The 27,886-nt window shown below is 51.9% G+C and overlaps 7 protein-coding genes across 7 annotated transcripts; 2 read left to right on the top strand and 5 right to left on the bottom strand.

Annotated features, from left to right (window-relative positions):
* Positions 1 to 719: 719 nt before the first annotated feature.
* Positions 720 to 1,687, bottom strand: J4E90_001328 (uncharacterized protein; the record flags this gene model as incomplete). Its single annotated transcript, XM_051430917.1, has 2 exons — positions 720 to 1,588; positions 1,615 to 1,687. 2 exons carry the CDS (start codon positions 1,685 to 1,687, stop codon positions 720 to 722), a joined length of 942 nt encoding a protein of 313 aa, XP_051296404.1.
* Positions 1,688 to 1,974: 287 nt separating this feature from the next.
* J4E90_001327 (uncharacterized protein) lies at positions 1,975 to 3,681 on the bottom strand (the record flags this gene model as incomplete). The annotated part of the gene is made up of 2 exons (XM_051430916.1): positions 1,975 to 3,539; positions 3,591 to 3,681. 2 exons carry the CDS (start codon positions 3,679 to 3,681, stop codon positions 1,975 to 1,977), a joined length of 1,656 nt encoding a protein of 551 aa, XP_051296403.1.
* Positions 3,682 to 7,437: 3,756 nt separating this feature from the next.
* Positions 7,438 to 8,526, bottom strand: J4E90_001326 (uncharacterized protein; the record flags this gene model as incomplete). Its single annotated transcript, XM_051430915.1, has 1 exon — positions 7,438 to 8,526. The coding sequence occupies one exon, from the start codon at positions 8,524 to 8,526 to the stop codon at positions 7,438 to 7,440; it is 1,089 nt and encodes a 362-aa protein (XP_051296402.1).
* Positions 8,527 to 8,832: 306 nt separating this feature from the next.
* J4E90_001325 (uncharacterized protein) lies at positions 8,833 to 9,692 on the top strand (the record flags this gene model as incomplete). Its single annotated transcript, XM_051430914.1, has 2 exons — positions 8,833 to 8,915; positions 8,975 to 9,692. The coding sequence occupies 2 exons, from the start codon at positions 8,833 to 8,835 to the stop codon at positions 9,690 to 9,692; spliced, it is 801 nt and encodes a 266-aa protein (XP_051296401.1).
* A 7,758-nt stretch (positions 9,693 to 17,450) lies between these two features.
* On the bottom strand, positions 17,451 to 18,293 carry J4E90_001324 (uncharacterized protein; the record flags this gene model as incomplete). The annotated part of the gene is made up of 1 exon (XM_051430913.1): positions 17,451 to 18,293. One exon carries the CDS (start codon positions 18,291 to 18,293, stop codon positions 17,451 to 17,453), a length of 843 nt encoding a protein of 280 aa, XP_051296400.1.
* Positions 18,294 to 23,324: 5,031 nt separating this feature from the next.
* On the bottom strand, positions 23,325 to 25,985 carry J4E90_001323 (uncharacterized protein; the record flags this gene model as incomplete). Its single annotated transcript, XM_051430912.1, has 1 exon — positions 23,325 to 25,985. One exon carries the CDS (start codon positions 25,983 to 25,985, stop codon positions 23,325 to 23,327), a length of 2,661 nt encoding a protein of 886 aa, XP_051296399.1.
* Positions 25,986 to 27,174: 1,189 nt separating this feature from the next.
* J4E90_001322 (uncharacterized protein) lies at positions 27,175 to 27,885 on the top strand (the record flags this gene model as incomplete). Its single annotated transcript, XM_051430911.1, has 1 exon — positions 27,175 to 27,885. One exon carries the CDS (start codon positions 27,175 to 27,177, stop codon positions 27,883 to 27,885), a length of 711 nt encoding a protein of 236 aa, XP_051296398.1.
* Between the last annotated feature and the right edge of the window lies 1 nt (position 27,886).

The following is a 27,886-nucleotide window of genomic DNA, read 5'->3' as shown; positions in this document are numbered from 1 at the left end:
AACCGCGGACGTGGCGTGAGGGCGATGCAGGTAATGCGGTTGCCCTGTCCCGATGCCAGGGTGGAATTGGCCAAAAGGGTTCGTATGGTGTTTTCTAGCAGCATGCATGATGTCACTGGCGGGATTGGTGGACGGAAGGTGTCGTGGTGGGGAGTGCCGTGCCCCTCACTAGCATGGCTAAGCCCGAGGTGCCGACGGTTCCTCGCCAAACTCCATCCCTTTTCAGTGCCGTTTGCGCCTCGCGCGCCATATCGTTGGATGCTATTATTGCGCACCTTTAGGCCTATCTTCCTGACGGCTCTGAGCCACAGCTACTCATGCAGCTAAAAGCACGACATACAGTGGCTGCATTTCGCAATCTAACAGTGCCTGCGCCAAACAAAACCGCTCGACACCACGGCTTGCTACGTGTGCCGCTTTGTACGTGGTAATCTATTGGAACGCTGCTGCTGTAACCACCAAGCGTCGTTTTACATGTTTGAGAGAGGAAGGAACGATGAAGATTCAAAACTTTTTTCGCGGTCCCACACCTCGGTTCGCTGTACCTACCTTACTGGTATCAGGTTATGAGACCTTTCCTACGGTGCTCATGGTTCACGATCGCAGACTACAAGAGCAAGGAATCTGAGAAGAAGAGAAAAAGGCAATCTGGCACATAGTCACATCGATACACAATAAGAGGAACACATCCGCAACCGAACCTTCCCAAAGCCTCCCATCTACGGACCAACAGCCAACCGCATCTTCAGCAAATCCTTCTCCAAAATCTCCTCCTTCTTCCCGCTAAACTCCTCCATATCCCAACACGCACTAACATACCTCCCACCGAGCCACTCCCTCCTCTGCGCCCCCAACCACATCAACGTATCGCCCGCCAACTCCGGCGTATCAACAAGCCACTCGTGCATATGTCCCGGCATACCCAGCGCCAACTCCGTCTGTATGCCTCCTGGATGCACAGCCATAGCCAGCATACCATCCTTACCCTCTCCGTGGTCCTGGTCAATAAACTCGGTCAACCGAAGTGAAGCCAATTTGGCGGGCCCGTACGAAGAGCTCTGCGGGACGACCATGACAGCGCCGATGGATGTGATATTGATGATGATCTTGGAGCCGGCGAGGAGGTGCGGCCAGAATGCGCGGGTTACGAGGTAGCTTCCTTTTACGCTGACTTCGTAGTCGCGCCACCATTCATCCGGGTCGGTGTCTGGGATGCCAGCAAAAGAGGCGAGACTTCCCGCGTTGTTGATCAAGACGTCGAGTTTTCCATCGAACTTCTCGGTGACGAGCTTAGCAGCAGCGTCTACGCTGTCTTTGCTGGTGACATCCAGATCTAGGGCTAGGACTTGTGGCTCTGAACGACCTGCGGATTTGGCTGCGGCTTGGACGTCTTTGACCACGGTGGAGAGGTTGGATCTCGCACCGAGTATTATGCCCGAGGCACCTGCTTTTGCGTAACTTAGGGCTGTGGCACGGCCGACGCCTTTTGAGGCACCGGTGATCAAGACGTGCTTTCCTTGGAGATTGAAGTTGGACGGGGAGATGTATGGGTAAGTGTCGTGACGGTCTGTGGCGACAAAATTCAGGCCTAGTAGATGTGTGTTAGATACGCACTGGCGATGAGGAAAGGCTCAAGTGAAGGTTTAGTACCATTGGAGGCGCGGCTTTCACCGAAATCTTTGGACATGATGGTTTTGCTAAATTCAAGGGTGATAGCAAAGTAGTAAATGTCGAAATGCTCACTCAATGCTCGAGAAGGAGAACTTGTAATGGCAGTGTATATAGTATTGCAGAACTAGATGTTGTATGACGTAACCTGGATCCACACTTGGTATGGCACAGAATGCACACTAGTATCACGGCATTATGCAAGGAGTTACCGGAGATAGTTGTACGGCAGTTGTCATGGACAGAAAGGCGTTGTGTGAACGTGGAATGAAATTCGTAAATTAATTAAGTACATATCCCATGCGTTTACTTGCTCAACGCTAATATCCTTTCAACAGCCCTTTCCGCCGCAATCATGACACCCATAACAGGATTCGTGGTCAGAGGCGGCACGATACTGGCATCAATGACGAACAAGTTCTGCATCCCGATAACTTTTGTATCCGTGTCAATGCAGGCCTCCATCCTGCAACTGCTGCTCCAATGTTGCACATTGCCAAGTGTGAACGCGCTTGGCGTGGTCAGATAAGTCGCAATCTGCTCAATAGTCGAGTTCTTTGCAACGTTCAGCGGGTTGAGAGTAGCCGGCAGAGCCTGGAAGATGTTGTAGACGAAGGTCGCAATAGCAGTCGCATCGCGGGGGTCGGCGTAGAAGTTTGATGCGGGAAGAGCGATACCTCTGGCATCAAGGTTTACGCGACCAACGGATCGGAGACCAGAAGTGCCGTAGACGTTGAGTGTGATAGTTCCGTTCTTTGTAAGACCCATCGCTCCGGCAGAGTCAATGGTGCCCTGGCAACCCACTACATCATCGCCTTGCTGGATGTAGTCCCAGAACGCGCTCGTTTGGGAAGCGAATGTGTAAGGTCCAGACCGTTCGTTGAGGTACAGATCGACGTCGGATTGCGGCGGGTTGGAGTAGTCGTAAGCATACGAGGCAATCTCGTCAGATTGGAGCTCGATGAAGGTGTTTGGGTTATCGAAGACACCGTTGCCGACAGCGGTGTTGTTGATCCAGTCTTGAGAAGGAACTGTAACATGACCGTTCTTCGAGAGGTTTGTCAAGGTCGCTGCCTCACCGATACCAGACCACATCAACAGCTGAGGGCTGAGGAGAGCACCGGCTGAAGAGATAACCATGCCGCCTTCTTTGATGCAAATGCTTGACGAGTTCTCGGCACCGTTGGTCTGAACGTCGACGCCAGTTGCTACGCCGCCATCGCGACGCACACGCAAGACTTTAGTGCCAGTTTGGAAGGCAAAGTTGGAGCGAGCCAGGGCCGACTGCAGGTATGTCTTGACCGGACCACTCCTTTGCCCGTTCTCGTAGTACCAGATCGGGTGGCCGAACACCTTGGTCTTGTTGTGATTCTCGATGCCATCGTTCAGGCCGACCTCTGCGAAACCCGCGCCATCAACGAGCCATTGCTTCGCAGCATCGTAGCCGCTCTGCAGATACCTCTTTCCGTCTCTTGAGGGACTGTCTGTGTTTGGTTGTTTCGCTCGGACCTTGTTGATTGCGCATTGCATGTCGTCATTCTTCCAGCCCTGGGGGAAGTAGCGATCCCAATCGCTGGCGGGTGGCTGGAAGAACAGTCCAGCGTTGATTGCGGAGTTACCACCGACGGTGCATCCTTGAAACGCGTTGACGACATCAGACGCGCATGTCAAGTTTCCTTCACCGGAATTCGAGAAGATGGATTTGTACAGCCCTGGAACATCAACGCGGCTGAGTTCAGTTCCGTTTAGCCATTCCGGGCGAGCACGACCGCCGGTCACGTAGTACGATGGGCCGCCCTGCTCTAGCAGTAGAGTCTTCTTGCCGGCTTCGCTCATGCGGTCCGCTGTAACGATACCCGCTGGACCAGAACCTGGAGGACGTCAATTTTGGTGCCAGATTTTGGATGCATGTTTGAGCTTACCAACGACAATGACATCCCATTCACCACCAGCGCATTGCTCTGCCGCAGCATAGCTCGCAAACGCAGCGACCGGCAACAGAACCTTCAACATATGAGCTGCTACCATGATGCCTTCTCTTTGATTCTGGAGGTGTTGGTCGTCCTATGTTGCGAGGCTATAGCTCCTGCCGTGACAAGGCCGAAGGCTGACTTTAAGCATTCCATCTCACCCTCAGCTCCTAGCAAGTACGCTTACCCTAGCCTCGAGCTCTAAAGCACGGTGATGTACAAGTACCACCATGCTAAGCAAATTTGCAGCGTGAAGCTGGAGCCGACATCACCGAACACGAAGAGGTATGACGCCGTTTACGGGGTGGAGCGTGCGCAGGCCTAAACCATCGCCCAGACGCGGGCGCTTTACCTGTTCGCACGAGCTATGAGGGCATAGATCGCGCGCCGGCGATGGCTGTGGAAGCTTTAGAATCATCGCCCCGACGGATTGGGTGCGTGGCGGTCGTTGCGTGGTTATTTTAGGACATGAGGGCGAGCTGAAGGTGTGGCGATTTCCGCATCGTGAGGGGTCCAGCCTGACAGGAAGGAGCCCGACTCTAGCGGAAGGTGCGGCTGAGTTCGTGACTTTGCGTCAGTCACCCAGAATTCTGTCTCCATTGTTTACTTCTTTTGATGCTTTCGACTATCTCGTGACTCGCATCTCAGATGACGGGATTACGAGAAAAGGCTTGGGAAGCTTGTTAAGCCATCGCGTGCGACGTGCCCGCTCGGACCGCTCGGAAGGATTCATTGTGGGCCTCTGCAACGGGTACACAACGACACCAGGAGAGCCTTGAACAAGTAGCCGGTGATACTACGCCCAATTGGCGAATTCGACGTGCATGATCATAGAAACCCGAGTTTTCGCTTTTCTGTGCAAGTTGTGATTTGCGAATCGACACCTGGGCAGCGATGTGATGTCGTTGGTTGTACTAAGGCCAACTTCATGGGGGCAACTTGCTTGAACGGAAGATCTTCGGTATTAGATGTTTTACCTGGGTTGTTGGACAATTAGTGCCATTGTACTGTCGGTTGCGCGAAGACAATACATCATCCGGGTCTGAGCATACCAACACTGCCTAGGTGGTGATGTGGACCGTCAGAGACTTCGAGTCGGCTTAAGCGTAGCATTGCATGACTTGAATGTCCGCCCATGCCCATATACTATTGCAGTATGACTCTTCAGCATTGTGTTGATTGTTTGAAGCCGTGAGGATTTCTGGGTCTCAGACCCTTGAGTGAGATATCTCACTGATCTGACCACTCTCTACCCGTGCCATGACAGCACAGGGTGTCATGAATAGCTTTCGTGCTCGATAGAACTGACTCTTCAACTGCTCTACCTACGAAGATCTGGGTAGTGTGAAACAGACACGTAAGTGAGGTGCGGCGATCGTACAGCCCGTAAGCTTATCAAGTCCCGTGGTTTGGAAAGCATAACTTCGCAAACCAGGAAATACTCAGTGACCATTGAAGTTCATCAATGGACATTCAGGCATCAAACTACAGTGTGTAACATAAGGCGGCGGTACGGCTTCGTGTCTGAAGTGGTGATGATCTGATACATGCCCAATCTTGTGGCAGTCCTGTACAAAGATGGCTGCGATCTGGGCTACGTGATCTGCCGTAAGTCTATACAATCATCTGTCGAAGGAGTCCCGCTGACCAACAGTGATGAGTGCACAGAGGCTCGGAGCAAGATACAGCAAGTTGAAGTCATGCCCTTCGTATGACTTCGCAACAACAGTGTGTCGACGTGCAATGAGTAACTACTGTAACAATCCTTTCTGACTCTCAAGTATGAGTGTATTGTACGGTATATAAAATCCATACAGCGCTGTTGCTTCTATGGATACACACTCGCATCAACAGTCGATCAGCTATCTACCAAAATCAGAATACGATCAACACTGTCAACCTCCTAGAAAATATAACACCCCATATCATATAATATGTCTTCATCCAGTCCTAAGGCTGGAAGCTTATCCAACAAGGGCAAGGGAAAGGCAGAAGAGCCCGCTTCGCCCACGCCAGACTTGGTCGCTGCGCCAGAAGAGGAGACTCCGCAAGACGATCAGGGTTTCGAGAACACCGAAGAACCAGGTTTGCAATAACATCCTACTTATCAGTCAAAGTAACGCTCATGATTTGACTAGCGGGACCAAGACCGCAGCGAAATGACGGTCAACCACGTGCCCCACCCACTATACAGGAGCTTATGGACCAGTGCAAATGCAAGTATAAATTCAAAAGCAAGACACGGCTAGAGTTACTGACACCAAGTTAGGGGTAGGAAAAGATATCTATGGGAAGCATTACAGGGTGGATGTTCGAAGGCATGAGGATGGAAACAAGGAAACCTATACTGCTCAACTTCTCAGAGGCTATAGGTATGGAATTCTTGGTACAAAGCTCAGTGTGGGCCCAATTAGCAAAACTTGCTCCGGGAAGTACCAGGCTGTGGAAGACTTGCTGCGTGTCTTGGAAGCTGAAGAGCAGGCACAAATGGAGAAGAAGCCCACTTACGTGGCTGTTAGTAGGCGCAAGTGACCAGATGGGGAATGGCACGAACATTGGCGGCTCTGACTACAGTGCGTCTGCTGGCAGGCACACACTACACTCGTTTGAATCTATCTAGGGAACACATGCATGTACCTTACCTCTAAAGGTTGAGATTGCATCCAAGCCCTACATTGTGCCTTTTGCAACGTGCAACAAAGCGAGAACACCGGTCAAGTGTGCGAACGCTTTAACTTCAGATAAAAGAGCAGGTACCCCGGCTTTCTTTTGAATGAGCATAGCGCGAGTTTTACTCTAATGACGAATGTTTACCCTCACTGACATTAATTCTACCACCTAGGTAAACTTCCAAAGCCGTATCACCGCATTATGCATAGTATGCATCGGTCGACCATCTCTTTCCAATCTCTCAGTCTGCTTTACTTTCACCTTCTCGCTCTCCTCTTTGTGACCATCTTTAGTTCGTTGAAACCGCCCACTGGAAAGCGCGTTACACAACACGATCATGATATTGAACCCGCCATTCGAGCTCAAGATCATTCCGAGGGAAAACTAGAGCCTTCGGTGGATGCCCACTGATAGAGCGCTGGCGCGATCACCAGAGCCCGCACGCATCACAGTAGGGTCGCTCGTAGCCTTTTGATCATATACCACTGGTAAATCTGTGGCTTCTAGAGTGACGGCTCACATATCTCCAACCACGACCGAGTCGGCCGATCGCTTGAGCGAGCAACTATATACTCAAGATCTAGATCACGTAGCAGCACCTCAGGGTATCATAAAGCTAGATTCAGACCACTTCGAGCGCACTAGCAACCAAAAAGACCATCACTAACAGCAGCAGGTCAGATTTGGCTTTGGGTGGTCAAGCTGGTGAGGGCAGTCCCCATGTCCGAGCGGCCAAAACCATACCGAGCACGAAGTAGGAGACGGAATAAAAGGCCGCGGATAAAACAAGAGAAAACTACGTGAGCGTCATCTCTTGATGGCTATCTACATTCTGGTGCTAAATCCGGCCCAGATGAATGCTCTCTTATTTCAGAAGCGCCAACGAAGCAATGCCAGAGACACCGTGCTGAAAAAACTGCGAGTAAGAAAAGCGCGACAGGAACGGGGAAACGCGAAACTTTGTGGTGAATTGGAGAAGTTCAAGTCTGACAGCGAACCACTGAAGCAGCTGGATGAGATTCTCACTGCGAAGATCAGGATCCAACACGATACCATCGTGTTGGTAAACAATGAGATGGAAGCAGTTGTTCAATTGCCTACAGACGTTTGATAATCCATCCCAACTCACTCAGCCCATGAGCTGCAGCTGATCTGTAGGCGGCCACCTCGTCTGCGCAAAGCTCAAACACCGCTTAATACTCTGCAGATACTTCCGCGTCATCTCGTCGCTCATGATATGCGCCGCATTCTTATCGCTCTCATGTAGCTTTTCTCGCGCACTTCTCTCGTGGATACCCACCATGGTAACACCGATGGGCCACGCCGCCTTGCCGATACTGAGACGTAGATAACCATCGTTCGCGTCGACGTATCTTCGCTCTTGTGCGGCGTGCACAATCTCGACAACGGGCTCGACGATACTGTCTGGAAGATCGAACTTCTCCAATTTCTTGAACAGGGGCCGCATGTTCTCTCGCGCTTGTACCATGGCGGCGTAGGCTTGTTTTCCTTGGTAGCTCTCCTTGACTTCGGGGTCTCGGCGTAGGAGTGTGAGGTCCCATTCTTTCAGCACCATGGTGAAATAGCTCGCCAATTGCCTGAAGAGGAACTCGCGACCCTCCTTGTCCTTGGGTACCTGGGGGCTGACCTTCATGTCCTTCTCCGGTACGAGTTGTAGTGTTGTGGGTATCGGACCGTCCGTCATGATGGCTGCTAGGCTGTCTGCGCCGACGCGCTTCTTGTATCGCTTCAAGCGTTGTTTGTGTGTCTCGCCGAATAGCCACGCTGGCTCATCGAGGGCTCTTAGCTTTGCGACGAGCTCTTCGTCTTCGATATCTTCGTCTTCGGGGACCGGTGTGCCGTCTCCTTCACCGTCCTTCTTCTTGGGTGGAAGATCAGGAAGACCTAGCCGCTTTCGCCGCTGTCTTTCCTCTGCCTCTTCCTCTTCTTCCCTTATGCGTCTTGATTCCTCGGCCATGCGCATGCGCTTTTCCCGGCGCTCGGCTTCCCTCTCGGCTTCATCTTCCTCGGCTTTGCGCTTCTTCTCGTGACGTTCTCGTCGTGCCTTCTCCGCGGCTTCTTGTTCGGCGACGTATGCGGCTTGCCGCTGTGCTTCGATCTCGCTGCGCTTCAAGTACTTTTTCTCGGTAGGTTCGGCTGGTGAGGCTGTGTCTTTGCCTTTTTTTATATGTGCGGACATCAACTTAGCGAAATCCATGTTGGCGACTTCGATGTTCGGGGTATAAAGTGAGTCAACGTGTCGAGGATGAGTCAGTGTTGTTTGCGACGTGGAGGCTCACCTGCGCCTTCCAGTGGAAGGTACGTGCCGAGGAAGGCGCTAGTGGGAGCTCTCCGCGTCCCGGTCGCGTTCCTTCCTCCCCAAACTCTCCAAACACATTCACGTCTTGCGCCTGACGTCACCTCCTCACGACTTTCCTAGCGAGTTGTCGCTACGTGCCTACGAATCTCGAAATAACTTAATACATTGACTAGCCTGGCTATCCACAAGGCTGTAGACCTCACAATGGCTGCCCCCGCGAAGATTGACCGTCAAACAACGACGCCCTTCCTGTTGCGCCTCTTCTTCAAGCAAAACTCATTCCATAGGTGCGCACTCCTCATAGTCCCCAAGCACAAGAAGCGAACACATTACTAATAGCTCAAAGACTGGACGAGTTTGACCCAACACTACCACGTCTCCCAACCAACGTCCAAATCTACACATGGCATACCTGTAGTTTGCGCGAGCTATGCACACTACTCCTCAGCGCAGTACCAACATTACTACCGCAACCGTATGCCGGATCGCGCATCGCATTTCGACTCGTATACCCAGACATCCAAGGCTCCAACCGGCCAGGCGCACCGGGGCGATTCATATTGCGCGACATAGGCTCCGTCATTGTAGGCGCGCGCCCAAGGGATGAGGACATTGATATGAACGGCGTGGAGGGAGGAAGTGTCACAGAGGCTCTCAAGCAGCTTGACGGCGACGCAGACAAGACACTGGGGGACGTCAGGTTTATGATAGGCGACTATGTGGCATGCGCCATACTTCCCCCGCTACCCGACGGCAGCGTACCCGCTGCACCTCCGCCGCTTTCTGGACCGGGTCGAGGACCGCCTTCAGGACCGTACGGCGGACGACCGCGCGAGAACGGCTTTGGTGGACGGGGAGACTATGGCGGCTTCGGAAGAGGTGGTAGGGGTGGTGGAAGCAGATTCGACGATCGAAGATTAAGTGGAGGTGGTGTGCCGTTTGGTGAATGGAGAAGAGGCGAAGCGCCACCAGATCGAGAGCTGAGCTTTGGAAGAGGGGGCAGAGGCGGACGAGGAGGTGGGGATGATTGGCGCGACCGAGGAAGAGGACGGGGACGATGGTAGTGCAAAGCTCTGACTATGAGTTTATGACGCAGTGGCAGAGACCTATAGAAGGCTCTGGGCCGCACGAGCTACGGACGCGCCCAAGCCAACAGCCGTGCGAAACATACAGTCATTGCTTGAAACAGTGAGTCAATACATATGTTCGTTGGACTCAAAGCTGATATCGATGGCGAGGAAGATACCAGCAATTGCAGAATACATCCGCTCCATGTCATTCGACCGTGATCAGCTTCCAAGTTCGTGACGGCACTCAACGACTTTTTGATTGCGAGCAGTACTGGCGTATGACACGCTGAAGTATACATGTACGTGTGTCATTGATTCTCTGCCAGACGTCCTCCGAAGATTTCTCCTCGCTCTCTAATGGTATCATATCAAGAAGGGTATCAGTTCGTTGTATACAACCGGTTTCATGCCAATCCTCCCATAGTTCAAGCTCTAGCCCATCGTCTTCCTCTGTAAGCTCAATATTCGTAAAAGGCTTTCGTATGCTTCCAACTCTGACTCCGCAGCAGCTTCCCACCGCGCCCGTTTCGTGTGCATATTGAGCACTTGCGCCACTGTGCGACTACCCTCTCTCGTCGATGTGGGCTCATATACTGGGGCACGACTTGGGGTCGTCGCTGGCTCAGAAGCCACGATCTCGCAGACGACATCTGTTGGTCTAGGAGTCAACTCAGGCTGTATGGAGCAATGTTCGCGCTGAGGAAATCTCACCTCGAATCTGTTTCTTGATTTCCTCCTTTGTCCTAGGGATGTCCGCCTCCAATGTTTGCCGCGCTGGTCGCTTCGTGTTGTGTTCACGATAGAACACCTCATCGTCAGGGTACGTTCCTTGCTCCCGAGCGGCGCTGTGTTCCGTACTCTCTCTGCTCGAAGGTATTGAGGGTCCGCTAACCATGCGATCAGGTTCTGTAGGGCTTCGTTGTGTGGGTAGAGGCATTATGCGTAAACTTAAGGGAGTGTGTGCGATATGTGTGCGATATGTGTGCTGCACTAGAAAACTCGAAGAACTCCTGGCTGTGGCAGGTCCATGAACTGGTATTGAAGATGTCCATGTTGCACTCCATCGCGGATGACTGCGTGGGGGACAGTCGTTGGAACATTCATTCACTTTTGACGTGACCGACATCCTGTGACTGTGACATCAAGTGCGAGCGTTGGACGTTTGATGGTACTTCCTCACCCGTCATTGAGCGCCCTACGGAGCAACGGAGTCATGCTCGTGACAACATCCGGAGTCAAAACGCAGGTACCATCACTTCCGGGCCACAGATGTCACACCCTTACTTCGCTCAATCATCTTCACAATAGGGTTCCGGCGAGAGGGCTCACAACGATATAGTCTTCATCTCCAACGGTGAAGTATGCCTGGTTCACTGACTTCAACAATGACATGTTGATGATCTCGATCGAAAGCAGATCCAGTATTCATCGACACTGGAACAACATGTCATCAGAAGTTGATATGGTCACTTCACGGGCAGTGTGTGCATTTGCCTTCGTCTCTTCCTTCATACGTGTATGTCAGTGCCATCAGAGTCTCACGTTTCACTCCTGTCGGCCGACGACGAAGTCTCAATTGCTCACACTAGGTATGACTTCCGAAGCTGTTGCATTATACATTGAGTTTTTCGATGCCAGAGTAGCTAGCTTAAATCCATCGTAAGCGTCTACAGCATATCAGGTCCTATAGTTTGTTGTCGTATAGTACAATGTATACATCTAGGATATCGAACAGTAGGACAGAAATTCCAGAAAGAACACTGTCCTTGTGCTGGCAAAGAAACGGACTGCGACCTCTTCTAATGAACAAGTGGGGACTAAGTCACAAATACATGAATGCTAGAGACAGAATGCCTACCCTGATGCAGTTGCTTACACCTACTATGCATTATCTCTAATAGAAATTGGATTATGTATTTATCTGTTGAGGGTTGCGCATCTGGTGATAGCGGTTGCGTAAATCCGGTAGCGTTGCTGCTGTTTCGCGGTAGCCAGACCTGCCCAATTAGCTTCACTCGCGAAGTGGGGCGTCATCCTGTTCAGCTGCGGGACGCCCTGAACACGTGACCTGATCGCGGCCGAGAAGACATTTATGGAACTGCTCTTCTGCGTCACTTACCATCAGGGATAATTATTGTTACATCCCGAATTCATTTTAATTGCTGTCCGAGCAGTCTACACTGTGACCTTAATTGACACTTTTCCAGAAAGTTCCCAAGGATGTCGCCTCGCGTGCGCATGGAGCCCCACCTTCCACAACGATGATCTGATGAGGCGTCGCACCGAGAGCAGAGATCTTACTCCCAGTGTTTGGAAACGAGAGTTCCAGATTGCGATCCATCACAGAGAATTCTGCGCTTCCTATTTCCCGTCATCCGTCCCGACAGCAAGACAGTGTGTCAGGTTCCGCACCAGAAAGCCTACGTACTTTTAAGGTGTTTCTGGGGCACATAGGGTCTTGCAAAATGGGCAAGGAATATCATTACGAACCGCTCGATCACTCATTATCCCAAATTCGGGTTTTCACCCTGCTTCCAGCGTCTGAGTTCTCATCACCTCTTCGCGGCCGGCTCACAATCCAATCGTTCTCGCCACGACCGATAGCCTATGAGGCTCTTTCGTATGTGTGGGGAGAACAAGGAGGAGATGAGACACTCGAAGTCGACTGCATGCCCCTAGCGATAACGTCTAATCTCTCACTGGCTCTGAGATACCTACGATACGCAAACCGGTCACGAGATCTGTGGATAGATGCTGTGTGCATCAACCAAGATAGCCCTGAGGATAAGTCCCGCGAAGTTCGAAAGATGCGCCAGATATACTCATCCGCGTCAAGGGTGCTCATCTGGTTAGGTGAAGAAGACATCGAAAAAGGGATAGCTATAAACGAACTGAAGCTTCTTGCACAGAACGGGTTCGATCATTCTATCAACTTCAAGGAAGCTCACCACATCTGGGCGAAAGTTGGAGTCCTTACTCGATGTCCATGGTGGAGCCGCGTTTGGACCGTTCAAGAAGGCGTTGTAGCAAACAACGACTCGCTCTTGATATGTGGACATAACCAGGCTTCATGGACTCTTTTTGTCGACATTCTAGAGTACATAACGTCTTCGAGGATTTCCGGATATCCGAAAAATGCCGGGACTTACCCATACTTGGACTTCGCCCGTGTATATCGAGTCTATCAGACCACCAAAACGATCCCTTTGGAAGACCTTATCTATGCATCTCAACAGAGGAACGCGTGCGATCCTCGAGATCATATCTATGCTCTCCTTGGTCTTGTAGAGAAGCCATTTTTCGAGCCTTTCGAACCAGACTATTCGCAGTCAATCTCATGGGCATTCCAGACGGCCGTGACCACTATCATCAAACAGCGACAAGATCTACGTTTCCTCATGTACATTGTACTAGCACACACGTACTCGAGCTACATCGGCCGCCCTTCCTGGGGGCATGACTTCACTGCAGATGTGGAGCTTCTCCGCGGGGACAGCGACTTTCTACGATACCGCTATAGCATAGAACACGAAGGTGCTACTACAGGGCGAAAGTACTGTCAGATCCAACATGATGTTAGAAAAAGTATCATTAAACTCACCGGAACAGTCATTGGATCGATTGAAATAGCCGAATCGCTCTTCTCTGAACCTTTAGCTGAATCTATTACCGACCCTTGGATCGAATACGGCCCCCTGTATTCTCCATACCTTGACCCATTCGTGCCGTGGCTCTTGAAAACCATGGAGAGATTCACTGCTACTACGAGAGAAGCATGGACGAAACGTCTTGCTCCCGAGATTGTGGACAAGAAGATACGTGCGGGAGATGTTTGGCGAACCTTCTTGAATGGCGCGGACATAAACTATTACAAGAGCAATTGTCGAGACCTGAAACCTCTTGGTTTCGTGGATGAATTTGAACTCCTGCAAAGCTACTCAACACTTGATGCATGGCGACTACTACGATCACAGCATGAGAGTGAGAAAGGCGGTAACGAAAGGAATGCCAAACTCGCGAGGGCCATATTTCGGAACATCATACGAAATCTGAGCAACAGCGAAACACGCCAGTGGTGTCTTTTTACAACCACGAATGGATACGCCGGCTCGGCTGTGCGGGAGCTTCAGCATGGTGATGTCGTTTGTATCTTATTTGGTTGCGCTTTGCCACTCATTCTGAGGCCCCAAGCTGACGGAACCCATGTGATTGTCGACGCCGGTTATGTAGACGGGGTCATGGGCGGGGAGTTTCTGAGAGACAAAGCACACTACACGGACACGGAGTTCCTTATTAGCTGAGGAATTTTACTGGAGGCTGTTGGTCTCTACTATTTGTTCCTGCTTGGCGAAGCACCAGACACACGTCTTCGTTGAGATGTAAATGCAGCAAATCATCGTAATGCTGATGCGCCCAAATCTATCGCTCGATCACACACCACTCTCATGTCGGAAAGCGGCACATAACAGACCATATCGATGACTGGACTACCCGCCGGCACGCAAACATCCTTCAGTACCCAAAAAACGTTTTCAATCTCATGGTCATTTCCACCTCCATCAACATCATGTCAACGTATTGTATCACATTAGTCAGCGTGTCCAACGTATCGTAGTACGGTACTTTTGAGAGCAGTCAGGGGTACGTACGGCCCAGTTTCTAATTTAGTACGTACGGTTGTATATGCGGTACACCTACAATAGAATTACGTCGTACTACCTAATTAAGCTTAGCGCCTGCTTAATTAGGTAAGAGCTAGGCCTAATTAGGTACTGTAGCTGGTGATAGTGAAGTACGGTTACGGTACGGTCTACTTTCATCTGGTGTACGTACGGCCCAAAGTACGACGTATCCCGTATCGTACCCAAAAGTACTACGCTACGTTGGACACGCTGACATTAGTCGTCATGCGGTGGTAATAATAGCACTGTTGGCGTGCTGCAAGCTGAGGTGGTGTGTTGGACCTTACGATTGAGGACGAGGAGGTGTGGAGGCGAAGCAGACGGTGTCGCATGCACGCCCGCTCATACACACATGAGCCATCCACTGCAGCATCAAGGGACAGTGAACGTCGTCGCACCTCGAGAGTAACTGTTGGTTCTATTGTTAAGCTCCACTCCACAGCTTAGCAGACATCATTGTTCTAGAAGGCTGGAAACTTGGAGTCGCACAGTCCACTGCCTAGCGTTGATAAGCTGGGAGGTCTGGAAGACCACGCGGCTGAATGGACCACTACGACTGGCAGCCACTACCGGCATTCCTCCACCAACTCTTAGCGGGGAGTTGGATGATGATGGTGCAGGATGCATCGAAGAAAGTCATCATGGCTCAATGAAGGTGCGACACGAAATCTACACCGCATGTCGCGCGAGATACTGATCGCCAATACAGCACAAGCTAGTGGTGTGTAGCAAGTCGACTCATGTACAGAGGCTTCATGTGCAGATGCTGCTTTCTACCTGGAGGCCTTGGACTTGGGCGGGGCACAGAGTTACGCAGCCAGTCAAGATTGGTGTGATGCGTTCGATTCGATTATATCTCGATTCGAATCATGCAAGAGCTTGGGCCTTGCTGCATCATGCTCAGCGCATATCTGGGGCTCAGTGGAAGATTGGAGATGCGCGCGTGCCCAACCATCATTCTGATGGCTGTCAAACCTCATCCAGAAAGCCCGCATACTGACTGAAGCCATCGTATGCAAGGGCAATGATGAGTAGAAGCTACGGTCGGTACCTGCCTCAACTCAAAGGGCCGACAGTGTCCTATCTAGCCCCGGGCCGAACGGTGAAGCGGGTTTTGTGTCGAACGATGAACGGCCAATCACTGGAATTCTCTGTTGTAATCTGTAAGGCTAGTCTCGAGTGTGGGGTAGTGGGTCATCTGCCAGCAGGTAGCGCAGAAGCGCGGTCAGTTCGGATTGGGATGGCGATATAGGTGAGCTGCCCATATTTTCGACGCTTTCGGACATATTTTCAACAGAAACTGTACGTCTACGGCAAAGTCGCTCTACATCAGGATGTGCTTGTTGTTGGGTTCTTTTTTGGGGGTGTGAAGGACGTGTTGGGTGTCATCGTTCTTACTTGATCTTTCGCGTCTATAATATGTCATTTTACTGTTTTCATGTCAGCAAATATGTCTGGACAAAGCGTTTCCTGGGTGAACAGAAGTAAACGGCATCCTTTGTTCTTCATACGGTGTATCATGGTGTGGCCCAGAGGCGCTCTTACCCCTTCTCAAGCCAGACTGATCCTATCTACGTGCGTTCTTACAGTCTTCGCAGCCCATGTTCCTCCAAGATGTCCACCACGAGCTCCACGTATAGACATGCGACTGTAGCGCCAGTGACGTCGCCGTTGGAGTAGATACCCTGTCATTCTCTACTACAAATGCATCCTACTCCTACAACAACTGTGCGAGGCCCTACTTTCGTACGAGACTACTCTGCGTGCATGATTGAGCCCTCAGACTAGGCGGTTAATGCGGGTGAATTGCAGATTCTAATCTGAGAAGGAGTGCTGCGCCGGGTTGTGGCTTGCTGTGCCGCACTCTCGTTGGCTCCTCTAAGCGCTGCGGCGCGCGGAAAACTGATATGCCTTCCCATACGTCGATTCGAAGCGGCGCACGAACCGCAATGGCAGACCAGTGTCTTTTCTTTCACCGCGATTATACTGGTCGATCCAATGATGTTGTTCCGGTGAGCATGCATTCCCAATCTCAACGCATTCTCGAGGTTGAGGTTGGGGAGGTACAGACTCTCAGCGATTACAATTTCGCTTTGCCAGATGCGGGGAGACAAGTATCGGTGAAGGACCTGCAATCTGGATTGGTTTTCCTCCATCGTCAGATCGAATCTGGAATCGTAAATCGTACGACACTAACGTCCACAAACAGCGTACAGGACACCTTCAGTCAAAGATCATCCTTCGATCGTGGTCAGTGCGCGGGAACTTGTCTTCCTGGACGTTCACTCCTGCTTTCGCCAGAGCATTGACAGCTTACCTAGGCATCCCTCACAGGGTACAACCCCTGCTGCCATGCAGTGTGCTCATCTATCCGGCAAGTCAGAGAGCTAGCTAAAACCGCACGTCTCGCCTTTCCACGGAATCTAACGAACCGGGCGTTTTCCGCTGACAAGCACCTGCATGTCGCCTCTCCCTGTCCTGGGGCTGTGTGTAATCGGTGAGGGTGCCCCCAATCTTTTTCTGCGATTAAAGGTGATTGGCTGTATGTGATCTTCTGACCGATGTTTATTCCTTCCATGCATGTTCGATCGAGGAATCAGTTCAGAATGATGCATTAGCGTGTAGTCGGATCAAGCTGTCGCAGTCGTCAATGATTGCCATGCTGGGACGACTCGCTAGGCGCAACGAAAGATCCTGAAATTCAACCTCGGTGTTGGGGGCCGGATAACGAGTAATGCTAAGCGAAGCGCCTCATGAGGCGTTCTTCAACTGGTCGTTAGGTGGGCGTTTTCAAAACTCCGTTTTGGGCCTTTCAGGTGTCACACCTAGCAGAATCCAGAGTGCAGCAGAATAGCAGGGTGTTCATTAAGATTTTATAGTCATTCATACAGCTATGCGCGCTAAAGAGACCTATGAACAGTGGAGAATCAGAAGAAATGGTACAGAAGCATGCCGAAGCACGATGATGACTTGCCTCCCCAGCGCCAGGTACCCTCAAAAAGTAATGTAAAATAAGAAGAAGAAATCATGTAAACATCATCAGCAGTGACATGAAGCGCACTACTTTCAATCAAAGCTTCGCTCTCATGTTCCTTTCCTTCAGCAGGTTCAGTTTCATCTTGAGACGTCTGATGAGCGGCCGCTCCTTGGGACCAAGAATTGCCTTCAACTCGGGAATGCTCATCTTGTTGTTCTTCCCTGCTCTGCCTCCACGGTTCACATGCGTCCAGTAGTGATCACGAAGGTTGTCGCCCCTAGAGAAGGTTTTGGGACACACTTTGCAGAAATGGCACCTGTCATTGCCATGGACAGTCCTGACGTGGCGTCGAAGGTGTTCCGGTCGTTGGAATCTTTTAGGGCATGGGACTCCAGGATGTTCCTTGTCATCTAGAGGACATTGCCAGTGCCTTACGTCAAGCGTGTGGTGAAGGGGATACGAAGCAGGATTCTCGCCCCATTTTCCGAGCTTCATGACGTTGGCATTCGCTCCAGACCGCCGGGAGGACGAGTATGGCGAACCGTGTAACGAGGCATCATCATCACTCTCAGAGTCTTCGGATTCTGAGTCGCTTTCCTTATCACTGTGTCCAGCGTCACTAGCCAATTCCTTCTTCAAGGGCCCTGGGTTAGCAACCCTGGCAGTAGTGAAGGGAGCTGGTGCGTGGTAGGGAATGTAAGCCGGCGCTACTGAAGGGCCAGAGTGAGGAATGTATTGCTGAACCGGTTGCAGTGACATCTGCTCGCAGGCTGGACCACCGTGGTTAGGCAACGAAAACTGTTGCGAGCCCCATGTAGGAAGATCAGGGTAACTCGGTCTCCAGACATGTTCTGGTTCTGCTGCCCAGGCTTCGTGGTTGACTGGAGAGCGAACATGATGGAATGCCGGGCTTTCGACGTTATCGTACATTGGCATGCCGGTGTAAGGTGGTGTGGGAACGCTCTCGTTGTGGCTTATCGAAGAACTTGTGGACATTGGACTGCCACAGCCTGGTCCCTCGAGTAGCCATGGATCGAAGGCGTCTATCGGAGCGCTCAATGATCGCGTTGTTGATGTTTCGCGAGCAAGGTGGTGGAAAGACATCCGTTCATCGTACGACCCGTTACCATGCTTCATGGGGATAGGCTCATGCGAATCACATCGGGAGAGATCCTGTGATCCAGGATAGTCCACCACGTATTGGTAAGGGCTCGAAGTGAAGGACTGGACACGTCGTTGCTCCATTATGGCGAGGTAAGACTAACGCTCAGTCAGTCATGCTTACAAGTGTCGAGTATATAGACATACTGTGTAGGTAGAATATAAATATGCAATAAACAATGTGAGAGTCGTATAGAGACAAAAGTATGGCAGAGTGCTTGGTGGATGTGAGACCTGAGGTTGATTGTTACACTGGCAGGACCGCGCCAATATAATATAGATCAGATGCAATAGCGAGCGCTCAACCATGCCACAGGCTCCGAGGAGTGGTTCATAGGGTTCAGCAGAGAAAGGAATGCTAACGATCGGTGAAAACAACGACCCAGTAGGTTGGTACCTGAGCGACTTGGCGTACTCGATGCCAGCATGCCGCTGCGTGCGTGCACAGCCTGACCGCGAACGAACAACGGCTTAGTGTACGGCGTAGTTCGAGTACTTGAGTCTTGAACGCTTCAGGCTTTGTTAGACGACCGAAGTTTTGCAGGCATGTATCCTGGTCGCAAAGTGCCTCATATTTTCCTTGATAGCTGCTCTTCATCGAATCCCAGTACCCTGATTAAGGCCCCATCCGACAGACGCACGCTTCTAAGATGGTGGTTGGTAGGCACCCTACCAAATGTGTACAGCAAGCAGCAGGGGCTAAGCTTTCAGTTGGCCACGAAGATCCATCTGATCAGGGTCTCGATGTGGGTGTGGTGCGCTCGCCTGGTGGCTTTTGCTCAACCGTTATTTAGCGTGGGGCAGCCTCAGATACGTGCTTTGACGTGTGGCAAAGATGGTTCGAGCGCCCAGAGTGCGGATGTTGTATACAGCTAACCGTGGTGAGTCCTTAGGAATGCAGAAGATGCACGCCTGTGACGAAGATAGAAGTGTTGGGTTTGACAGCTGGTTACTGGTTGCTGCTGCAGGGACCTACCGTCGCTTACCAATTGGGGTAGACGAACCTGGGCTTCCTGCATTGAAGGCCGTGCTCAACCCAAGCTCTTTGATGCTGCGGCGAACTTGTTTCAAAGGCGTATGCTACAGCCACACATACTATTTGCAACTCCACCTATTCTAGATGATGTTAGAAACCAATGCTCACCACGATAACTGGCGTCAGTGGTCAACGTGGGAGTGTCTGGTCCTCTACATCTCTCAAGCTGGTTGGTTTCTCACCAATGCGCCGTACTATGATTAAACCCTGGTTGTGACCTGAATTATGTTCAATCCCAAAAGGTGTGGAGATGTAATTGTCTGTACTGAATCGAGCAGTAGCCTCTGTGCCATAAGCGCTCTTGCTAGAATGTTTGACCCGTTCGAGTTGGAAACCTGTAGAGTCAACGCGAATGATCCTATATTTTGGATCGTTATGAGCTACAACCTGGCAGTCCCATGAGACGCAGTTTGTGAGATACATGTCTCCACCGTAGTTCTGACCTGAAAGGAATCACTGCAATCTTGCATAAGGTGACGATGCGATACGAGTTGCAATGCGGCACAGTTTGGGGGCTCCATCATCGTAGCGGAGATCGTTTCGAGTCAGCAGCCGATCGACACTTTACAACCCCAGCTTGATCTCATCTTCAGTCGTGGAAGCCCAACTGAGCGGCGTATTGGCCGCCTTTTCCTTGGGCTACGACAGGGAGTCGAGGTTATCGACGTACGATGTGTGCGAAATGAACCAGCCAGGTTCAGCTAGATTGTGTACATGGATCCCACAACTTGTCAACTTGTGGCCTAGAGTTTGAGTAGCGGACCAAACTACAAAGACTGCAAAAGCGGGAGCAGTGGGTCTTTGGGCTTGGATGGCATCCGGCCCCAAGTGTCGTATCGAAGGACCCAGTACCAAGATGGTAATTTCGAGCGAATGCAAAGAATTGGTCTGAGCAGCCGCGGGGGAAGCGCGTGCCGCAGGTAGACTAAGGTCAGCTCACTGAATCGTCAGCCGAAAGCCTCTACCCTTTGACGTGACGGTGAGTCGACCAGCTTGAGTGGTCGATTATTCGAGACGATCATGCGTCCTCCGCCACTCACAAGTGTTTGATCTGACGGCATTCAACAGGAGCGCGGCTCGTGTATTGACACTCGCGAGAGGCGGTAGCTTCATTACTGGCCAGTCGACGCCACGCATGAACCGGCCCATCACGTGTGTGGGCTGCTCTAAATTTGTTGCGAGCGTTTGACTGCGCTCTCCACCTTCCGCTTTCAGCAAGAACGATAAGACGATATCTCCGTTGACGCTAACGGGAATTATTCGAGGGGAATGCATCGACAGAAGGATTCCGCTGTGGTAGGGCCATGTTGAGCCATCCCCTGCGAGGCGTGATGAATTTGTGCGCTTGAGAGGCTCCTCCCACACGAATTAAGCCTAGATGTTAATCGACGACATGACAGGTTGTTGTCAGGGCTGGTTGTCCATCGAATAGGCGATGAGCAGTAGCAGCGAGATGAACTTGTTAAGGAGTGACTTTCCTTGGTCGATCGAGCAGTAGCTGAGCACGGGAAACTAGCAGTGTATCGGTACCAGCGAGAAATGACGCGTGGTGCTGTGATATCGGAGGGGTACAGAGTCCTTTCGCAATAACTCCGTGCTCTAGCGTGTATACACCTGCGCATCTGAGAAGATTCCCAAGTATTCGGATGTGCCGTATGACTACATGGATGACCTGTCAGCATCTGATCATGACTCGTCTTGAAGGAACAAGGCAAAGCGAAGTTTTGTAGGCTGGCCCCCAGCCGTCAGACGCGACCGAAGCCACGAGCTCCTTACCCCCGCATTGATACCAGTGCGGAATGCTAAAGAGTGCACTGTCTGTTACCGCATCCCCGACAAGACAGTTTTATCCCCGCTGCACATCATCGCGTGATAGTCCAGGATTGGTTGGTGATGTGACGTGATGGTCAGAGCTGCATACGCGCGCTTAATTGAAGGATCGCGACTTCGTGACGAATTTGAGGCCGAAATCTCGCTTCGCTGCAGCGAACCTGAGTTGGTTGAAATCGATCTCAGTAGGAGCTGTTACTGCTAATTGATCCAGATGGGGTAGATGGAGCGATTGGCGACGTGATCGCGATGATGGGGAAGACGGAGGCTCCGAGTGAGATTAGCGGAAGGCTGGGGTACGGTACCAGATGGCCTAACAACGCCAAGCATACTAGCCTCAAACGGAAAGAACCTCTTCGCACGCAACAATCCATGGATCTGGCTGTGCGCACCACCGGAGCTGTTCCCACCGGCTGATCTTTCTGTTCGCATTCCGTCACGCGGCATGCGCGTTTCCAAGCCAGATTTTGACTTGACACTCTAAGCGCAGCCTATAGGGGTCTGTTAGTGCTACATATCATGGCTGATGTACCAGACTGCAGAACTCCGTCACGATAGAGTGCTCTCGAATATCGAGTCGTCCATGCCGTGGTCGGGAAGATGTGATGCCATTAAAGAGAAGTCTAGTGTCTCGCACGAGGTGCTGAATGATGATGTGGGTGGCTCAGCATATCTCGATCGAGCTGAGCAACGTGATCAACGTTCCCCTTTACTGTTCGCACATGCACTCCTTGACTCGATTCGCATGGAACAATTGTCTTCGACTCATGGACGATTGCAGCACTCTAGCAACTTGCATCAATCAGCTCGGTTTGTGCCTCAAGCGCATGCCCAGATTGGTACCGGCCTTGGAACTGAGCGATTTACTGCGGGAACCTCAGGATTAGTGAGCCCTTCAGTCGAAGGTCTTTTTTTCTTTTTCTTTTTCGGAGGGCTAAGCTTTCGGTCTTACGAGTATGCTGCTATTGTGTTTTCATACTCGAAGGTCATGGATTTGTAATCACCACCGGGTGTTTCTTGAGTTGGTTTGGAGTTATCAGCTTGGTCATTGAACTCGGCAATACTGGCGCGATCGACGTCAGCATTATCGAGGAAAATCATACCTAGGTATTCCTGGAGTACACATCTGTTTGCGATGCCTTTCATCTCTTCTCCATTCAGACCTCTTGAACGCTCCTTCCTACCTTCCACATGTACAAAAACGTTCTGCGCACGACGCTGATATCGCTCATTCCTACTCAAGAAGATGCCCATTCCAGACCTGCCGAGGTTCTCAGCAGTTGTTGAAAAAGCAATACTCTCCTGGATCCCCCACAAGCTGAACATTATCTACACGTTCTAGTCCCGACTCCTACCCAAGATTCCAGCGCAAAGACCACGAGACGACGTTACATCAAGGGCGCAACAAAGCCAGTTAGGTACGTGCCCACCTGGGGGCACGTACTACCTCAAAACATGACTTCGTTACGAACTCGAACCCAACAACGCCGCGCACACGATGCCCGTCCGTACCGTCCGTCGCGTCGCATCGCCTATAGCCGCCTTCCGCTCCGCTCCACCGTTCACTCGCAGATCGCGACGCCCAGCGAACCTTTGTACGAGGGGGTAGTGCCGAGAGAAGGGCCGATGAAGACACACGAGGAGCGCGACTGTTGGAGAAGGGCAGATGGCTTGGCGAAGACCAGCGCGGTTTTGTTGTTTGCTGCGACGAGTTTGTGTGATGACGGTTCAGAGGCATGTGGTTTCGTCAGGGCTGTTGAGACTACTGGCGTGAGGCTCATACACTTTGCCCAAGAAGACTGCTGCCTTTACATAGCACAGAGATATCGCCTCGAAGCACAAGGACAAATCCACACATAACAAGAGACGAAGCACTATGTCCATGAAGTTGATCTAATCTCATTGACTCTAGGTAAAAATGTGTAGGCGCCTCTACAATCTCACCGCGCCCCAGCCCCCATCCCAACGCCGTTCCGCCTAGCATGAATAACAGCACAAAGACACCGCCCTACAGCTTCCAAATCACCGAGAAGCGTGACGTGACCCCGGTCGCTGGAGACGACACCGCCCCGAACTACACTATACCCAGTAGGCACCATGGCCGCACGAGCGAGTACCACACCGTCGCCGCTCGCAAAGGCAAGCTCGTCATACACGTCTGCGCGTTTGATAGCTTCTTTGCTTTCTACCTTTGCGCCATATACCGTTGGTGTAGACTTGCCATAGATGAGTGCAATGGGCGGGTATGCGTTTGACGTTGTGTGTTCAGGGCGGTGGTCGAGTTCTTGTTTGAAGGCTTTGACTTCAGCGAGGGTTCGTGCGAGGTATTCCACGGCTTTGTCGTAAGGAATCGTGACATCGGTTGCTGGGTTCGGCTCTTTGGAGGTCTCGATGTTGTGTTCGTGGCCCATCTGTGGTCCCATGCCAGCTTGTTCGGCGCTTCCTTCTGTGACGTTGTTCGCGGCGTTACGAGCTACGTCGGCTGCGTCTTTCGCGGTGCTGCTTTTGCGAGTGGAGAAGGTTGGGAGTGATGAGGAGACGGCGTTCATCAGGCCACTAACGCTGAAGTTGCTGTCTTTGGGTTGTTCGGGGCGGGGCAGAGGTGCTGCTATGCATGGAGAGAGGCGGTGTTCTTTCCAGGTATTGACGTCGAAGAAGTCTACGGGATACTCTTCTTTCGTACGCTTGTTGATGAAGCACTTTCCATCGAGAGGCAGAAGAGCGTACGATGTTCGAATGCTAAAGTTTACTTGTGCTGTTAGCACGCGTGAGGAGAAGAGGACGTCGTCGCCGTTGCGGAATGGACCGAGGATATTCACGCAGCGTTGAGGCACACCGGCATATACAACACCGGCTACTAGATCAGGACGCTGGTTGATAGCATGACGCGTGATCAAGCCGCCTAATGAGTGTGCGACGATAACGGCGCCACGCTTTTCTGGAGGGACGCCTGGCTGGTTACAGGGCAGCGACTCTAAGAATTGTATCATCCGTCGACTGAGGAAGTGCGGAGAGAGCCGCCAGTCATAGCCGTAGTTGTGGACCCTGAGTTTACCATCCTTGACATTATCGCATGCATTCAGACGCTTGAACAGGCGCTTGGCTATATCGACGGGGCCGATATGGGTCAGCATGCCGCTGGGTATAATGCTCTCCTCCATGCGCTCATCCGCATCTGGGTCCAAAGGTACCTCCAAGTCTACCTTGCGTAGGTTCAACCCGACTTTTATGGGCACCCAGAGCTGTCGATGGGGCGGTTCTGCTGAGCGCAAGATGGAACCTCGGTAGCCTCCCAACACGACCAGGTCCCCTTCAAGCTCTTGCAAAGCTTGAGTAAAGTATGGATGCGGCTCAAAGTCGCTATCCCCACCCTTTGATGGCAGGCGCTTCTTCCTTATCGAGTCGCGACGTGCTGCCGATGCAGGCTCGGTTGCGCGAACATTGTCGGTTTCGCGGAGTCTAGACGCTATACTGGCATTGCGGGTTCTGAATATTTCGCTGCTGGACGATAGGTTGAAGTTTGGGAACGAAGGGCTTGGCAGCTTGAAATTGGAGTCTTGCCAGCTGTCTCTGAGGGCCTTCAGCCTACTGTTGACCTGCTCTTGTACACTCTCGAAGCGCGTGTCGTCGCCGAGCGAAGACGCAAAAGACCTTGTGCGATATACGAGCAAAGAGCCCTCGGAATTGGACCGCCGTAACTTAGGCGCCGGTCGGTCGCTCGATATCTTAGGGGACTGTTGAAGGGTATCGGTGCTCTCGTCGCTGAATTCGCGCTGGGGTATCGGAGCGGTATTGGGATGCTGTGGCACCTGTACGAGGCTCCTCGATGCGCTCCTCGACTCTTTGGGTGTGGAGTGGCTGGCGCCATCCTGCTGTGGTATGTCTCGGGCTGGTCCACTACTGGCGAAGGTATCTCTCCTCCGCCTGTCAGAGGTGCGTGGCTTCTCTGTATCGAGCGAAAGTGCTGACAAGCTCGGGAGCGAAAAGTGCATGTCTTTGTAGGATTTGGTGATGGACGTGGGCAGGGTGAAGGGCATGTATTTGCGCATCGTGTCCCCCATGGAGCCGCTCGAGGATGCCCGCCGTCTTCCGATCTGTAGGGTCTCGCGGAGTATAGCTCGATGGTCGCCCGCCTTCTCCTTGTGGAATGTCTTCGGACCTGCTCGCCATGGCGAAGGGAGTCGCGCTCGAGGGTCGGATTGCCGCTCGCGGTCGTCATTGCTCGATGTGTGCGTGGGCTTCGGCCTCACGTCAGCTTTCTGAACATCTTTGCTCGGTTCTGGACGCGGTGTCGTCTTTCTCAGTTCCGGTGTGGCATCGGTAGCTTCCTGCCAGCCCTCGAAAAAGGCTCCGTCTTCCGTGTCCTCTAGGGCAGCAGCCTTTTCCGCAGCCGGCGTTTTCGGCGAAGTCAGACGCGTCTGCTGCTTTCCTATGCTGACTCCAATTGCTGACTGTGCTGTTTCGAGCCCGAACGCGCTTTCCTCCGGCGACTCGTCTTCGGAGGGTGTGAGGTCATCGTCGACGATAGAGGCGAATTGTATGTCGGCGAGAGCACTTTGTCGACGCTGGTGGTGGGTAGGGGCTATAGATGTCTCTGCCATGGTAGGCTAGCCGTAGGAATTGGTAGGTGTATGGGCTGCAAAAGTGGCCCGAAAGTTGGCGTTGTCATGTTTACGGTACATGCTCCTCCCGCAGTGTGGCAGTGTCAGCTTTCCGCCCGCTGCCGAAAGCAGCGACATTCATGGCCGACCATCCCAGTCATCCGACCCAGCTTCATCTCGATATCAAGGACGGACGAGCGACGGTCTATTGTAGGCGACAACGGTGCAATGACGGCAAGCGCGACGCATATATTACCAAGGGCAAATGTCACGTCCAAGAGCGTGTCATGTCGATCGCGTCACGCCAGCCCACGCCCACGCGCCACGACGCCACGTTTCGTCCTTAGTCAGCTCTTCACATGACGAATCACCCCTCATCCTTTGCAAACCATCCCGAGGCAGCGGCTCACTATAGCACACTTTCGTTATCAGCAATCTCTATCTCTATCCTTTGTTATCGTCGTATATTGGCACGCGAGCGCTTTCGCCAGTGCGATAGCTGTTGTTCTTCTGGTTCCGGAAGGTTGCACGCAAGATGTGGACTCTCTCATCTTACGAGATACCCACGGCATATTAGGCTCCGTGTGATATCTCTTCACGAAAATTTAAATGGCTATGCAGCTTCTCGCGAAACTGTCTTCAAAGATCTATGGAAAATCTTAGCATGCGGCTCCGCGTCCTCCCGCTGATGCATGCAATCTAGCCTTCCGAGCCCGAGGTCGGATCGCACTCAGGAACAAGTCAGCCGATCTCCATCAGACCACCCCGGCTGCTTCTTAGTAACCCAATCGCAAGTTTGCGGGCTTTGTTCGCCAATTGAGTAACTTAACCCTTGGTGGAGCAAAGACTGGGCCTCGTAGCCCTTTGTTAGCCGAGCTACACTCTCGCGCCGAATGATCATCCCTTCCCGTACGACCGACGACAGAGCGACAACGAATGACAGACGTCACAATGAACTAGCATCGAGCGCAGAGACGTTATGCTAACGCATCAGCATCAGCAGTTATGTCATGGTGCGATTCAAGACTGGGCCAAGTCCACATCGTCACAATATAACTTCACCGCTGGTCCTAGCCAGCGCTCGTATTTGACTGTCCTACATCTTCTCATCTTGGCCTCACCTACACTCTTTCCCATTAGCTCAACATACCCAGCTTAGCCGCAATTCTCACACAAATCCGTCTCGAAAATGTCGATCCTACACCTCCCAGAACCACCGCCATCAACATCCATCACGCTCGGGCAGATCACTACCAACCCTTTAAGCGCCGCCTGCGACTCCATCAAGCCTTCAGTATCTTCAGAGTTTACACAGAAGGTGACCCGCTCAAAACAAGAGGACACTACATCTACATTGCACGTCAGCGTCACCGAACCATCACAACTCTTCGACACCTTACGCAACGACACCAGCACACGAGACTTCCTCCGCAAGCTATCGCAACAAAACAAGCCAATCTACTTCGTCACCGGCCTCCAAACTTCCAAACCCCCAAGCCACAAGCGTGCGACCGTGTCACACGAGCCCATAACCGAGGCTACGGAAACCCCGCAAATACAACAAGTCCAACTACCCTTCCGACGGGTAGACTCGGCATCTAACATGGCTTCCTCTGGCGAAGAAGGTTCAGTCGTCGCAGTCGAGCTAATGAAAGTAAAGTGCCGCGTTGGCGCCGTGAATGAACCACATTGTATTTCGGATGTGGACTATGTGTGGAGCTACCATGCACTTGAGGGTGAGGACGAGGATTTGCAGTTATCTATTGGGCTGGGGAAGGCGGTGGAGGAACGGGAGTGGAAGGAGTTGACGGGTAGTAAAGAAGAACGGGTGGAAAGAGACGCTGATCATAACTGGTCTTATGACTACGAAGACAGCGACGATGGTCTTGGTGGGTTCTAAG

This window comes from Alternaria incomplexa (genome assembly GCF_024043165.1).
Source record: "Alternaria incomplexa strain BMP 0042 chromosome Unknown scaffold_1, whole genome shotgun sequence".
Lineage (NCBI taxonomy): Eukaryota > Fungi > Ascomycota > Dothideomycetes > Pleosporales > Pleosporaceae > Alternaria > Alternaria incomplexa.
The sequence above is the reverse complement of the archived record's forward strand: the minus strand, read 5'-3'. Positions and strand labels throughout refer to the sequence as shown.